At 37.3% G+C, this 15,721-nt stretch overlaps 1 protein-coding gene across 1 annotated transcript in view; it reads left to right on the top strand.

Moving 5' to 3' along the window:
* The window catches only part of LOC124803383, a 514,737-nt gene that overhangs the window by 414,617 nt on the left and 84,399 nt on the right, over window positions 1–15,721 (top strand). Inside the window, 12 exon segments of the mRNA XM_047264568.1 lie at window positions 1,300–1,629; window positions 4,527–4,748; window positions 4,862–4,898; window positions 4,901–4,989; window positions 4,991–5,184; window positions 5,825–5,969; window positions 10,492–10,710; window positions 10,805–10,882; window positions 11,348–11,545; window positions 12,322–12,452; window positions 13,179–13,341; window positions 13,585–13,874. Coding sequence (XP_047120524.1) covers window positions 1,300–1,629; window positions 4,527–4,748; window positions 4,862–4,898; window positions 4,901–4,989; window positions 4,991–5,184; window positions 5,825–5,969; window positions 10,492–10,710; window positions 10,805–10,882; window positions 11,348–11,545; window positions 12,322–12,452; window positions 13,179–13,341; window positions 13,585–13,874 — 2,096 coding nt within the window.

The raw sequence follows: 15,721 nt of genomic DNA, 5'->3' as shown, positions 1-15,721 counted from the left end.
AGACAAGGGCAGATTGTCTCATGCCGTCTATCACCAATCATGTGCAGAGTGTTAATAGTAATGCATACCAATAATCATACAGAAGACAGTAAAATTCTATACCCATATCTTGAATGCTGGATTGAACTTGACTCTGCAGAACTACAGGCATTTTTTGGTCTACTAATAACTGGTTTACACAAGGCATGTGGGAAACATTTAAGTGAATTTCGATGAGTACAGCTTACCCATTTCTCAATCCACAGTGAGCTTTTCAGGATTTCGTGATATTCTGATGCCCTTCATGTTCAGTGATAAACTTGAAAGGTAACGGATAATGATAAACTTGCTGGACCTGTACGGGCTGTGTTTGAAATGTTAATTGATGCATGCATTTCATCTGAAGTCTCTGGGTGTCACATTACAGTTGATGAGTACCTCTGAACTTTCAGGGGACAGTTTACATTCAAGATGTACCTTCTTTCTAAACCTGAACAGTGCAGGATAAAAGTGTGTGTTGCTGTAGTGTGTGAGATGAATTATCTCATAAATGCACAACTGTATACAGGGAAATCTGCTGAATTAAGTGACATAAATCATGAGAAACAAGTGGTACATGATTTAGTTGATCACCTGAGGGGGAGTGGTAGGGTCATTTCCACTGACAGTTTTTTTACAAGCTTGCAACTTAATTATAGCATGCAACAATGGAATTATAATTTCTACCATGTGCATGGGTCTCACAATAATTCATTACTATTTTTGCGAAAATATTTTACTCTTTATTGCCATATTGTTGCTAGAGTCACTTTGGGACAAAAAAAGACCCCATGCATGTAATATGTTTTTCCAGAACTCATGCCATGCGACAACTAGTTCAGGAACCAGACTTGCATTTCAGGGTGCCAGGGCTCAAATCACTGCCCCAAAATCTCTTCAGGTGAATGCCAGGATAGGTCCTTTTAAACAACCATGACAAATTTCCTTCCCATTCTTACATTGATCAAAGCTTGTGCTCTTAATGGCTATTTAATCTTCGGTGTTCCTTTGACCCCTTTTTTTTATTCTCTCCAGTTCAGTTCCACTCCAGTGGAAGCATCAACATCAGTATGCACAACAAAAACTTCAACTTGCACACAGCCCTACCTAACCTATTTTCCAAAATTGTAGAAAGTAGGTTTAGTGATCTGTTCACTCATTCGTGCTAATGCCTCTTCATCTCTTTTTCCTTTACATATAAAAGCCAATATTTCTTAGGGTGCGTTTTTTTTTCACCATAAGAAACAAAAAAGTTATGTTGTTTGTGGTTCATCTTTCTAGGTATTGGTGAATGATATCCAGGCACACCAGACGAGTGTTGACACCTTGAATGATGCAGGCCGACAACTGATAGAGCAAGGGCAAGGTTCAGCTGAAGCAGGTGCTACTCAGGAGAGGTTGTCACAGCTAAATCGCAAGTGGCGTGATCTGCTGGACCGAGCAGCCGAGAGACAACGTGAGTTAGAGGAGGCACTAAGAGAGGCTCAGCAGTTCAGTGCAGAACTGCAAGATCTGCTCTCGTGGCTAGGTGATGTTGATGCAGCCATTGCTGCATCTAAACCTGTCGGTGGTCTACCTGAAACTGCGTCAGAACAGCTTGAAAGGTTTATGGTAAGTATAAACTATACATAATTTTTATGTAGTGTTTCACATGGCTGCAAAAGACAGTTAAGCTGTAAATGAGATTAAAATGTCAGACATTTTTGATCAGTTTGGTTACTGTAAATATTTTTTACAGTGCGGAATGTGTCTGCATTATGTCAGTCGTTAAAACAAACTGTGGTGTTGCTAGCGATACTAATGGCGAAAAAAAAACTTGCATGTTAGCCGTCATTCATGTTTTTCCAAGTCATTGTGAATGCGAGTCCATAGTTGTGTGTGAGTTTTATTTAGCACCATGGGTATTTGTATGTATGAATAACCTTTCTCAACTTGTTCACACATTCAAAATTATGACTGGATGATACTTTTAGTTGTTGGTTACTGTGCTGCAGAGAAAAGATAATTGATGTGTGCTTCATGCTGTGTTTATGTAGAATATACAGTTTACACTCTTCTCTGTGTGCAATTTTACAATAATCTGCGGAACTCTATAGAAATTCCAAATAACTTCCGGGAATTCAGCCAGGTAACACTTTCAGCGACGCCGATATTTCGGCGGGAGAACACCCCGCCATTTTCAAGGCAAACTGCAAAGGATAGGCGGCGTACATGCAAATTTAATACCTCGGTTCTCGGACAGAAGCAGGAAAGATAACACACACACACTGAACACTAGTGCCACCAAAGATGACCAAAGTCAGAGCTATCGATAGTGAGACTATGAATTCGCAGGTGAGGCAGCATTGACTCTGTTTCTCTGTTTCTCTGTTTTTTGACAAGAGAGAGAGCCGGATTCCAAACAGAGTTTAAACAGAAACCTCCATCCCTGTTAACGAGGCTGCTCGCTAATTTAATCTCAACTGCCTCCCTAATGACACTGTCCCAATAGCTGGACGTGCATGCCAATATCTCAATGTTATTATATAACATGGGGTGACCAGTATCCAAGCAATGTTCGGCAATAGCAGATCTATATGGCTGCTGTAATCGTGTGTGCCGTTTATGCTCAGTACATCTGTCCTCCAAGGTTATAAGGAATATTAGGAAAGTATTTCTTATAGAGTACTTTTGTCATGTTCTACCAAGTACCAACAGAAAATTCAATTAAACATACAAGCTTTTATTTTTCATTTGCTAGTAATACTGTTGGTTTTAGTATCACGAAGTGTGCATTATTAAAACACCTACTTTGAGACAACAGAATAATTTAATGATGTTTTTTGAGAAGACATTTTTAGACATTGACTTCAGTTCCTATTGGAACTTGTTTAATGTGCAAATACTGTATGTAAGATATTTGGAAGTATGTCACCTATAAGCAAGTCTTGATAAGCTATGCCTGACACACATGCAGGATTTATTTATTGATCAAAGTTTTGAACTGTGGGAATTCTGCTTTAAAAATAAAATCCATGTTCCAATAAATGTGTGGTTAGCTGAAGTACACATCATACTGTTGTCATTTATTTTTGATGCGTACAGGTCATCTTAAGTTTAAATGGGTGGATCATCATTTGCAAGAGATATTTTGAAATCCATTATTCTCTCTGCTAAACCAGCAAATTCATCTTCATTTGAACTAGATTTCATATTAGTGTAAAAATTGTACACGTTTGAGCTTCTTGCTTCATGATGACAAAATGTCTTTCAAACTTGGCAGCTGTAGCACTATCACCGCGGTTAGTAAGAGATGCTTCTTGGCATTGTTAATAAAAATAAGCCAGTGATATTGATCTTTGGATTTTCCTTTGTGTTGGTGACAGAGATGTACCAAAATCTTCTGCTCCATTGGAAAAATAGGGTAAAATAATGGCAGCTCAATTTGATTGAGACAGGCATTTTTCATCATAGTTTTTTTGTTTTAATTAGATTGTACTTAGTGCTAAAAGCATTAATACAGTTACCAAACACATAGAAATGTAATGGCCAATACATGCAGAAAAGACTTGATTGTAGAAATGAGGTAGATTTTCAATTGTTAATAGTGTGGAGTCATGTAAAATAGTGCAGCAGCTAAACTCTTGAAACTGAGTGTTAGTGTATGTTATGCTGGTTTCCATGTTGTTGATATGTAAGAAGAAATCTCTCTCTCTCTCTCTCTCTCTCTCTCTCTCTCTCTCTCTCTCTCTCTGTGTGTGTGTTTGTTTGTGTGTGTGTGTGTGTGTGTGTGTGTGTGTGTGTGTGTGTGTGTGTGTGTGTATATATCAGGTTGTGCCACAAATATGTTTCTTTACAGACTAGATTAATTTGTTATTCAATCTACCAATCTAATCGTCAGCCCTTTTCTTGTGCACCACATTTCAAAAGTTTCTGTTCTCTTCTTGTCTGAATTAAATCTCATCGATTTTTCACTTCAGCATAAGGCTACACTCCAAATATCTTCAATAAAAGACTTCCCAATACTTACATCTTTATTGGAGGTTTCTCTGCTATGCGTAGTAAAATCTTAACAGCTTCATAAAAATCTTAATTTGAAATGAAGTCAGCCTCTCATTGCTTTCTGTGTTCAATATGATACAGGTTGCTTGTAATTTGATTATAACATATGATGTGTGCAATGTGTAGTTAAAATTGAGTGCAGAAATATTAATGCCAGATATAGAATGTGTAAACAAATGGGTACTAGGTAGAGTTATCGTTGATGATTGAGGTGCATGTATAAGAATTCTAAATTTAGTTGACTAGAAAGGTTCAGAGAAAATAGACAGATCAGCAAGAACGGACAGTTATATTTCCTGGTGTATATGCAAAGCTCTTGGAAACAGTTAACCAGTATATCTGATATTGTTAAAAAATAAAGTAAGTAAAACCATCACGTAACTGACTTCACAATGGTATCCTTGAGATTTAACAGGCAAATATTCATTTTCCATAACTAATTCGATATTGTTTGAATTGGCCCACAGGAAGTATTTAATGAACTGGAACAGAATAGACCAAAGGTTGAGACTGTACTACAACAAGGCAATGAGTACTTGAAGAAATCTGGTGCAAACACAGGACATCTTCAACACAATCTGAAGACACTAAAGACACGCTGGGACAGTGTTACTGCTCGTGCCAATGATAAGAAGATAAAATTAGAAATTGCACTGAAGGAGGCAACTGAATTCCATGATGCATTACAGGTATGTTGTTTTACATAAAATTGATTGCAACAATGATAGGCTGATTTTTGTCAGTTTTTCGTTGTGTGTTGTGAAATCCTTTCTGATGATGATCGCTTCTATCTCCATTACAGTCATTTGTGGACTGGCTGACAAATGCAGAAAAGACACTGGTAGCTTAAAACCTGTGTCACGTGTTATGGAAACAATATTGGGGCAGATAGAAGAGCACAAAGCATTCCAGAAAGAAGTGGGAGTTCGCCCGCGAAACTATGTTGAATCTGGACAAGAAAGGAACTCACCTGAAGTATTTCAGTCAGAAACAGGATGTGATCCTCATAAAAAATCTGCTAATTTCAGTTCAGCATCGATGGGAACGAGTTGTTTCAAAATCAGCTGAGCGCACAAGAGCTCTGGACCTTGGATATAAAGAGGCCCGTGAATTCCATGATGGCTGGTAAGAATCTCCATCCAGTAAGAAACTGAAGTAGTCCCGCCTTATTAAGTCTTTCTGTGCCTTCTCCATTGGTTGTTGGTGTTTGATGGTGTTGGAACTTCCTGTCCAGAGTTTGATTACTTTTTGTTTTTTTACCTCATATTTCGTCACTTTGACCATTAGATGCTCTTCCTCTTCCCCCCTCACAGCCCCCCCCTCCCCCCCCCCCCCCCCCCCCCCCCCCCCCCCCCCCCCCCCCCCCCCACCTCTCTCTCTCTCTCTCTCTCTCTCTCTCTCTCTCTCCTCTCCTCTCTCTCTCTCTCTGTCTCTCTGTCTCTCTCCTCTCTCTCTCTCTCATCTCTCTCTCTCTCTCTCTCTCTCTCTCTCTCTCTGTGTTTACAATGTAAAAGTCGATCAAGACACTATTTGAAACTCTCAATCCTCCTTTCCAGTTGATATTTTCATTTTTCCTAACTACGTGTACAGCAGTGAGTAGGGTTTGTGTTTTAGTAACACATGCATTTATAAAAATTTATTTGGTTTTGTATAATGATTTTTTACATCAAGAACAAGTGAAAATGTCTTTTTCAACAAAATAATAAGACATAATTTTTTCTACAGTTTTTAAAATTAGGTTACAGTGATGAATAATGTGGTTTAGGTCTGCACTGATGACATGGCTGGAAGATTCAGAAAGAAATTTAGATGAGCTTGCAGAGGATGTTGCTGCTGGCAATGATCCTGAAAAAATTAAGACCCGTCTTGCCAAACATAGAGAATTCCAGAGAGCATTGGCAGGAAAACAGGTACATTTTAAAAGCTAATAACAAATGCTCCAAATGATTTATTATTCTAATAATAACTTTCCAGTATTTATAATCCACCCAGGACTTTTCATTATCAAATTCCTCTTAATTAACTGTATGATATTACTATATATAATGTTCTCAGTCTTCTTGCTGTGTCAATTTAGAGTAAAAATATGAGCTTCCAGTGAATACCACAATTGTTTTTGTCAACAGCTACTGACTGTCATGGCTGCTACTGTAGTAATCTTTCGTAACCAATAAATTGCCTGTGGCAGTTGTTCTATGTCATTTTGAGAAGATATTGCCAAACACTGTGCTGTGTATGTAATTGAAGGACACCATACTCTGTTCATTGTAAGAATAAAACTGATGTAAACATTATGCCATGTGTTCTCCCATGTTTGATCGAATCTCGGGTTCGTTTCACGTGGAGCGGAAGCCAAGCCAAGCTGTGTCCAGCACAGTCAAGTAAAATTATAAAGATACATTTTATGCTGTGTTACATGCACATAGACTGAGCGATAATGTAGGACAACAGCTGTACCAATGTATTAAACTTTGACAGCACTGGCCAGCCAGCTGGCCCAACTAACCTGCAATGATATGAATAGTTGCAGTCCATACATAAAAAGAGATGAGCAGAGAAACAATATTGCTTCAAATGTCATTTAATTTTTAAAGTGAATGAAATAATATTTGGTAAAACTCCAGCACCTAGGCTCAGTTCTTAGGCGACCAGATGGAGAGCATAAAATGCTCTTGTTCTCACCTAACATAGTATTCTAATTACAAACAAGAGTGATCAAAATTCCTAACTTAAACAAAGGGTAATTTTTCTGTGTGGCTATGTATGATGCTGAAGCATATAACAGGGATTTCACCTTACTGTTGAATACTGAAGCTTCTGGAGGTGTTAATTACAGTCAGTTGTCTGATAATCTCTCAGCTCCTTTCTTATCTGAATCTGAGATATACATTTCAGTTCTAGAACTGTTATGTGCTATGTTGATAATGAGTCAATCAGTAACAGAGTCCACAAAAACTTTCAGGTGCTGCATTTTCTCCTCTTCTTGTGAAAAAGCTGAATGTGTTAGTTCCAGTACGTTTGGCAGCTTCACAGTCTTGTTATTTCTTGCGACAAGTCCCTTAACTTGGCTCCAGATCAGTTTTGTTCAGTTCTTATTGTGAGACTACATCTATGATATAAAACAATGGACGTAGTCCAAATAAAGAGAATTTGGTTTCTCATTTTTGCCCTAAAAAATTAAACTGTTATGTTTTCGTAATTTAAGCAATCTTTATTAACAGTCTTTCATAAAATATCGATAATTAAGAATTTATATTTGAAATGAAAGCAGGAATTTTGCATGCAATATGTAATTAGAAACAAGATGTCTTGCATTATTCATAAAAAATGATGATGATTTTTACAATTATGAGATGTAGGTATTTCAGACGGGATTTTTTTTTGGGGGGGGGGGGGGGGGGATGAGGGGATGACTAAGGGGTGACTTGAACCGATGACCCATGAAGTGCACAGGTTATCAGTCTCATACATACCAATTCTGCTGCACATTCGTTGCTTATTTGTATCCAGTACAGTTACTCAGAAATGGCAAAGCTGATTTTTTTTTTTTTTCTGTAAATTTCTGAAAAACATTAAGAAAACCTATTTCTCAGCCACTTTCTAATCGTGTTCCATACGTGTGTTTCTCTACAAAGCAGAAAGCAGCCTCAGCCACTTTCATGCTGCTTATTAACAGTGCGACAGTCGGAGCACAACAGTACAGAGACTGTGACTGTAAACTGTTTTGGAAGTAAAAACTACATAGCTAAAGCATGATTAAGAAAAACATTGACGGCTGTTAATACATTAGAATATCTTAGTTTCTTTTAATGTAACTTAGTAGTTGGATATCTAATACGTAAGTAGGACGAACTTCCAAGAGCATAACACCACCAGTGTACGAGTATTACGGCTTTGACCAAGCATCGTGTTTGTGTTTCTTTATGTTAGGTTTATTCTTATGATGAACAGAGACAGTATAGTAGCACCACCACTCCCTTTGTAATATAGACAACTTTGTAAATTTCACTTTAGTCTTTAGTCTCCAGTTTTGGACAACCCATTTCCATACACCATTAAGATCATAATTGTATATTGGAATGGGAAATACTGAAAGTGCAGAATGTCGGAATGTAAGAAAATGGAAAAAACTGTAACACAGTTGCATTACAGGTCTTTTTATTTGAACGAGTGTAAATTAAAATTTTGCATAATTTTTAATGTCTGACAAAATTTTTTTGCAAAATTTTAGCACATTTAGAATTTTTAAAAAATGTGTATAAAAATGAAGGTTTAGATAAATACAGAAGTGCCATGCTTTATTTCCAAGGAATCACTAAATGTACACAGCATCCCTTCACTTACATCTGAGCACAAACAAAGGATACAGTATTGACATTTCAGACACAGTTAGAAATAAAATTGCTGTACTTTGGTAATGGATCCTTCATTTGTTCAACACTTCATTTGCTGGTCAATAGAGGCCGAAGAATATTTTCTAGTGTAGGAAGGTCGTACAGTTTGCACCTCAGGATAACATGCTACTTTTATTTTTTTTACATAACACAATACACAACTAAATTATCATTTTAGCTTACATCATGTTATGGTGGATGTTTGTGAGCAACAGCTGTACCTTTGTTACATATAGCTTTTGTTGAGTTCTTAGTTCAGGATTTTTCTTGATGTTTTTTATCTTGCCTTGCCTTTCCTTTCTGTCGTAATGCAGTGGACTCAAAAGATTCAAGTAAAAAATAACTGAAATGAAGTGAAATGTATTATTGCTTGTTGCTTGCAAGTTAAAAAGAGGTTATAACATGTTCGCCACCATGGTCAGACACACTTAGCACATTCAGTGCCCCTCATGTCACAAACAAATAAATTTGTCCATTGCTGCACCTAATGGAGGTATTTTGAAGGACAAGGAGGCTTCTGCAGCTTGTTAGCCATGACACATTTAGCGATTTTCATAGAAAATAAAAATATCCAATTTTGGCACTTTCAGTATTTCTTATTTTCAGTCTTCAATCATTGACCTATTTAGAGTTGCTGTTGTACCATTCCGATCTCTGTGACAAGAATTACAATAACTAGGTAAGTATGTGAAGATTTTGATTTCATCAGACTTAATTTTATATTTCAAACAATGAAAAATCAAGGTACAGAACAGATAATGCTACTCACCATATAGACAAAATGTTGAACTGCAGAAACGCGCAACAAAAAAACTACTATACATTTAAGCTTTTGGACGAAAGTTCTTAAAAGTAGAAAATACACACACATTCACGCAAGCACAGATCATGCACACAATCACTGTGTCTGGCCACAGAGGCCAGACTGCAAGCAATGGATGCCTAATAGGAGTAACAATCCATGGGTGGTGGGGGCAGGTTAACTGAAGTTCTCTTTTACTTGTACTGGAGATTGTTCAAGTGACTCTATTATGAAAACCTACTGCTCTGGCCTAGGCGGCCAGAGACAATAGTCGTGTGTGTGTGTGTGTGTGTGTGTGTGTGTGTGTGTGTGTGTGTTTGCGTTTGTGTTTAATTCACAGGAAGGCCTATTGGCCAAAATCTTCCTTGTTAAGTCTTTTTGTTGCGCATATCTGCAACCCAGTGTTTCTACTATATAGTGAGTAGTGATCAATGCTTTTCATAATTTTGTCATTATTGCATCCTTGATTTTTCATGATTTGTTCAATTTGTCATTTATAAATTTTCCAACATAAGAAATGTATTCATTAAAATATTTACAATTTGTTACTGGCGTTATGTGACATATACCTATTATGGTTAATTTTTTCTTAAAATATCTAATCCTGGGAACCAGGAACAAAATAAGTTCATTTGAGTCCTCTGTCATGAGACTGTAAGTCACTTGTCTGGAAGCAAAATCCATGTTGCAACAAAATCTTTTTTTTTCCTCTTTTTGTGTTATATCAGCAACAAAAAAATCTGGTTTTATCCTGGTAGCAGTGTGCCCAACACACTTTCTTGCAGAGATCAAACTTTGGCATGTGTTTTAGTCAGTGTTCTAGATATACAAATTGTATATAATGTTATTAGGTGTTGTCTGGTGTAGTGTGGAAACTTCACAGTATTTTAATGAGGTAGCTACTCATCATTTTCAGGTGCTACTGCAATATGTATATTGCTTGAGGTTCCATGTTGAGATCTCAGGACTCTGTAGAAATATGTGTGTACTGTGAACCACTAAAAGTTCGTCTTTACAGCAATTTGTCGATGTTTGTATTAGAAAGGAACAAACACTCTTTTCATCTGAGAATGTTCTGAAAGCACCTTTCAAAACGCCTTTTTCCCAGGAACAATTATCGAGTATTTTTCTTTTGGAATGTTAGCCACTACATGCTGAAGAACCCTAAAAGCAATAAAGCAGTTTAATGTCTCTTTCTCTGTTATTTTTTGCGTTACACAAAATCTTACATTGCAGACGGCATATGACGCAACAATGAGAGCTGGAAAATCCTTGAAAGAACGTGCACCAAAGACTGATGAACCAGCTTTGAGACAGATGTTGACAGATTTGAAGGCACGCTGGACTTCTGTCTGTGCAAAGTCGGTGGACAGGCAGCGTCGCTTGGAGGAAGCACTCCTGTTTTCGGGCCAGTTTAAGGATGCTGTACAAGCTTTGCTGGATTGGTTGCACAAGGTGAGCTGTAATCACTTAGAGAACTATGTGACACTATTGCATAGCCAAAAATGCCATTCATTTTGACAATTATTTTTTTCTCTATATTTAACAGGTGGAATCAACCCTTGGTGAAGAAGGTCCAGTTCATGGAGACCTTGACACTGTTGTTGCATTAGTGGAACAGCATAAAGTGAGAAAACTTAAGTTTTCCTTATTTAGAAAATTAATTGTGGTCGTAACTGTGTCTCGTGCCATAGTTCTGTAGCTCATATGTTTGAAGAATGTTGAATTGTTAAAACAGATAATTTATTGACTGTATAGAGCTCTAGTGAAACAATTAACATTTAATTCCTTTGGTTGTTTTTTTTCTTTTTTTTTCTCAATTACATTTTTATTGAAATTATGTAAACCAGTTTATAGCTAGGAAGTCATGACATAATTTTTTTTATTGATGGAAATGAATATACAAATTATGAAACTGGCAAAATGTTGCCATCTGTAAATCTAGAAAACATCCATAAATATCAGACACACATTATATATTAAGCGCAAACACTGTTAAGAGTTGTGAACATCTTGAGGAACTTTCATGTGCTCAATACGTATGAAACATTACACATTTGTATGTTTATCAGTCGATGTTCTTTCTCGGTAGACCTTTGAAGAGGATTTACGCAGCAGACAAGCACAAATGGAATCTGTGCAGAACACAGGTCGAGAACTCCAGGCAAAGGCAACGGCAGCGGATGCAGAAACTATTCAGGCACAACTTGTCGAACTCACAACTCTGTGGGAAACTGTCACAGTTCTCAGCCATAAGAAAACACAGAGGCTGGAAGAGGCCCTTAAAGAGGTGAGTGATTCTGTATAACAGAGTAAAATGGCTTAAAGGTGCCCATTTAGAAAATAAGGATGACTGTCAGTGTTTTGTCGTAAACAGTCTGTGCTACTCAATTGCTTTATAATGTAGCAGGAAGAGGTACAACATGCCAGACTAAATTTTTTGAGTAGAATCTTGGTATAATTCTCACCAAGACAGAATTTTTTTTGTTTGAATGTTCCAACTTTTTTTTCCCCCCGTTTCCAGTAAAGAACACTGTGTAGTACACACCTTTTTTAATTTTGTGTACAAAAAGAGTATTGCTGGTTATAGTATGTTGGATGCTACTGTCTTAGTGATAAGTTTTAAAAGTTACTGCGGGAAAAGGGGGGGGGGGGGGGCAAATAAAATTGAGTTTGGGGTATCAGTTCTTCGCTGGTTAGCCGTAAGTAAATTTTGGTACAAAGACTAACCAAGAAAGCTGATTAAACGATTTCGTACAGTTTTTCTGTCCACCGGCTGCCTAAAACTTGAATATCTAGTCCAACACCATTTTGATTTCAAAACGCTTTTTGATTTTTGTATGTTAAAAAAGCCAGTATGATTCTTAACATAATTATGTGTGGTTTTTATTGGAATGCAATTAGACGCAGAAATTGTTCATGTATAGACTGGAAATAAAGAATGATATACATTAATCCAGCTTAAACCTGTAGCATTATTAAATAAATGATCATGTATAACAGTTATCTGTTAACAAAGAAATAAAAGAATTACATGTCAGATACAAATATTGTTTTTGATTATAGGCAGAGAAATTGCACAAAGCTGTGAACATGCTCTTAGAGTGGCTGTCTGATGCTGAAATGCGACTCCGATTTACGGCTGCCCTGCCAGAAGATGAACAAGATACACGCAATCAACTTGCCGAACATGACAAGTAAGTTTATCAAGCCATAGAAAAGCAAATTTTCTAGAACAGTTACTTTATATTTAAAGACCTGAGAAAGTAACATCTGCAATAAATATGGATATAGATGCAAATTCTGACTAAAAAATACGAAAACTTGAAATTATGTAATAAATGCTTTTTTGTAGAGAGAGTTTGAAATAGCGTTACTACTTGCATACAAATATCAAAAATGTAACCAGATTTTCTATTATCAATGTTGCATGTCATCTGCTGATGCTTAATTTGGGAAGGTAATGTATGTAAGAAAATTTTGTAAAATAAAGTGCATGAATGCAATTGTGTGTTGGTGTGCACGATGCTCTGACACAACACAAAGTGTGGATGGTAAAATTGTGTTTAAAATATGCAGCATAGTGCAATATAGGACTTGACCATGTGATCTGGCATCTTAAATAAAAAGAAATGTGTATTTTTGTCTGCTAACTAATAATTAGAAATTGTCCCTCACCCCTCTCTCACCTCCCCCCCCCCCTCCCCTCCATACACCTTCCCTTTCTACCCTCCTCCATGTGTGATAATTTTATTTGGACTGGGGGTATGAAGGGAGTACTGAAAGTTTGCATTTACCCTACATTTTGGTTTGGGTATAACTGTGAGTGCTATAAATGTCAATGTGTTTGTTATAGCTTTGCCTGTCTCTTTGAGCTCTGTCTGGGTTTCAAAATTAGTGCTTAACAATAATGTTTGTTTTAGATTTATGAAGGAGATGATGGACAAAGAGAGAGAGAAGAATGCTACAATTGCACTTGCACAAGAAATTTTGGCCAAGGCTCATCCAGATGGTGCTGCAGTAATAAAACACTGGATCACTATCATACAATCACGTTGGGAGGAAGTTTTTAGCTGGGCAACACAGGTGACTTTTAAGATACTTCTACATGTCCTGCACAAAATATGATCTTTTCATATCATGTTTTTCTCTTTGTCTCTGACGGTAAAGTATTGTGAATGATAGATAATGTCATACAAAGCCTGTAGTTGGATGACTACTTGAGAGAATGGGCAGAAAACTTCCAGACTTTTGCTGTTTCTTTCCTCATTCCGAAAATTTTGAGCCAGGAAGAGTATTAAATTATTGTGTTAATTTTTCCCATTTTAGCGGGAACAGAGGCTGAAGGATCACCTGGCAGCATTGAGAGACTTAGAAGGGCTGTTAGAAGAACTGTTGGCATGGTTGGCTGGACTGGAAGGAACACTTGTTGACTTGGAACGAGAACCATTGCCAGATGACCTTCCCACATTAGAGGCACTTGTTGCTGATCACCGACAGTTCATGGAAAATACAAGTAAACGTCAAACAGAAGTTGACAGTGTCTGCAAATCACGGCAGGTGAAACCAGCAGAAGCACAACGTGACCGTAAACTGTCACGGCCCAAGACACCATCTAGGTGAGTAATCTCCCTCTGTTTGTTTGTCATGAATCAAATGAAGATATCAAATTAGGTTTTTTTTTTTGTTTGAAGGACACAGTGTACCAAGCACATGTTTCATGTTAGCGCAGAAGAGAGAGAGGAAAGTTCTCAGAGGTAAAGGAATGCTCAGCAGATTGTCACTTTGTGTTCTGTCGTGAATGGAAACACACGTCTCTTTCTTCTGTTGCTTTTTTTTCCTCTCTATGTTGACTTGTTTTTCTTGCACAACATTTGTTACAGTGCATGATTCTTGTATGTGACTTGATGTATGTTGTCGGTCAATAACTCTCTCTCTCTCTCTCTCTCTCTGTGTGTGTGTGTGTGTGTGTGTGTGTGTGTGTGTGTGTGTGTGTGTGTGCTTTCTATTAGTGCAAATAAAGGTTAATAGCAATCTCACAATATGACAATCACACTTTCTGAGGATGAGACACATTTTCTGGCTTCAGAGATCTTATGCCCCTTCTCTACACGAACAATGCAAATATATAAAACAGTACATTGGCATTAATGTCACTTGTAGCTGCTATTATACTGCTAAAGTGGGACAGGAAGTGTAGATGCAAACTGTAAATGACTACAGCAGTATTGGAATGGCACAACACAGTGTCAACTTAAATCAGTCACCCTTTCACATACACATATGTGTTTTGTTCAACCACATAATGAAGGAAAGCTTTCATGGGAGTGGAATGAGTCAAGTTGAACAATTATAGGCAGAAGGGACCACTGCTAGCTACGTCTGTAAAGTATAGTTTGACTAGTGCTAATTACTCAGACTGATATTATGACAGTTCTAGATTACATTATTTTTCTATCAAACAGTGGAAAATAAAGGGTTGATTGTAACAATATTATGAAAAGAAAAGTTGCCACTCCCCATATATTGGAGATGCTGAGTCGCAGATAGGCACCAAAAAAAAAAAAAAAAAAAAAAAAACTGTCACAAATAAAGCTTTCGGCCATTAAGGCCTTCGTGAACGATACACACACACACACACACACACACACACACACACACGCACGCACACGCGCGCGACTGCAGTCTAAGGCAGCTGAAACAAACTTATTTTCGTATGTTAGATGAAAAACAGCTTCTTTGAGAGAAGCCATTACTCTTCCTCCTTTACCATGCAGCTACTGTTTTTACCTTATACTTCAAACAAAGCATTTATATGACTTTACAGTCAGTTACCAGCTTTCTGTGTACCATCAGTCAAGATCAATCTAATACAAGTGTAGTAATAGGAAAGCCGGGATGGAATAACATTAATATGGAAAGGACAAATTGCTACTCACCCCATAGAGAAGGCAGTAAGTCACAGGCACCATGAAAAGAATACTATAAATATTTAAGCTTTCAGACTAAGTCCTTCCTTGAAGTAGACATCTCACACATTCACACAATAACAACTCGCACACATATGGTTACTGTCTCCAGCTACTAAGGCCGGAAATGGTAGCCTTGTGTGCATGAGTTGTTGTTGTTGTTGTTGTTGTTGTGTGAGAGTTCTACTTAAAGGAAGGACTGTTTCTGAAAGTTTAAATATTTCTAGTATTCTTTTCATTGTGCCTGTCTACGACTTAGTGCTTCCTCCATGTATTGAGTAGCAATCTTTTCTTTACTTAATGTTCTTAATAGAAATATAGGGGTTACGTGAAACTTACATTTCTGAGCACAGATATTCTGATAAATTGTAGGAGAGGCTAGCAATAGGTACTTTGTTTTTTGACTATTTAGATATGTTCAGTTTCCTACCATATGATCATTGGCAGACTGTTACACAGAATATAAAGCTCCATTCTGAACCCTAGAGAAGGATGTG

Source organism: Schistocerca piceifrons, chromosome 6, assembly GCF_021461385.2.
Source record: "Schistocerca piceifrons isolate TAMUIC-IGC-003096 chromosome 6, iqSchPice1.1, whole genome shotgun sequence".
Taxonomy (NCBI): Eukaryota; Metazoa; Arthropoda; class Insecta; order Orthoptera; family Acrididae; genus Schistocerca; species Schistocerca piceifrons.
This window is presented reverse-complemented; position numbering and strand designations above follow the sequence as displayed.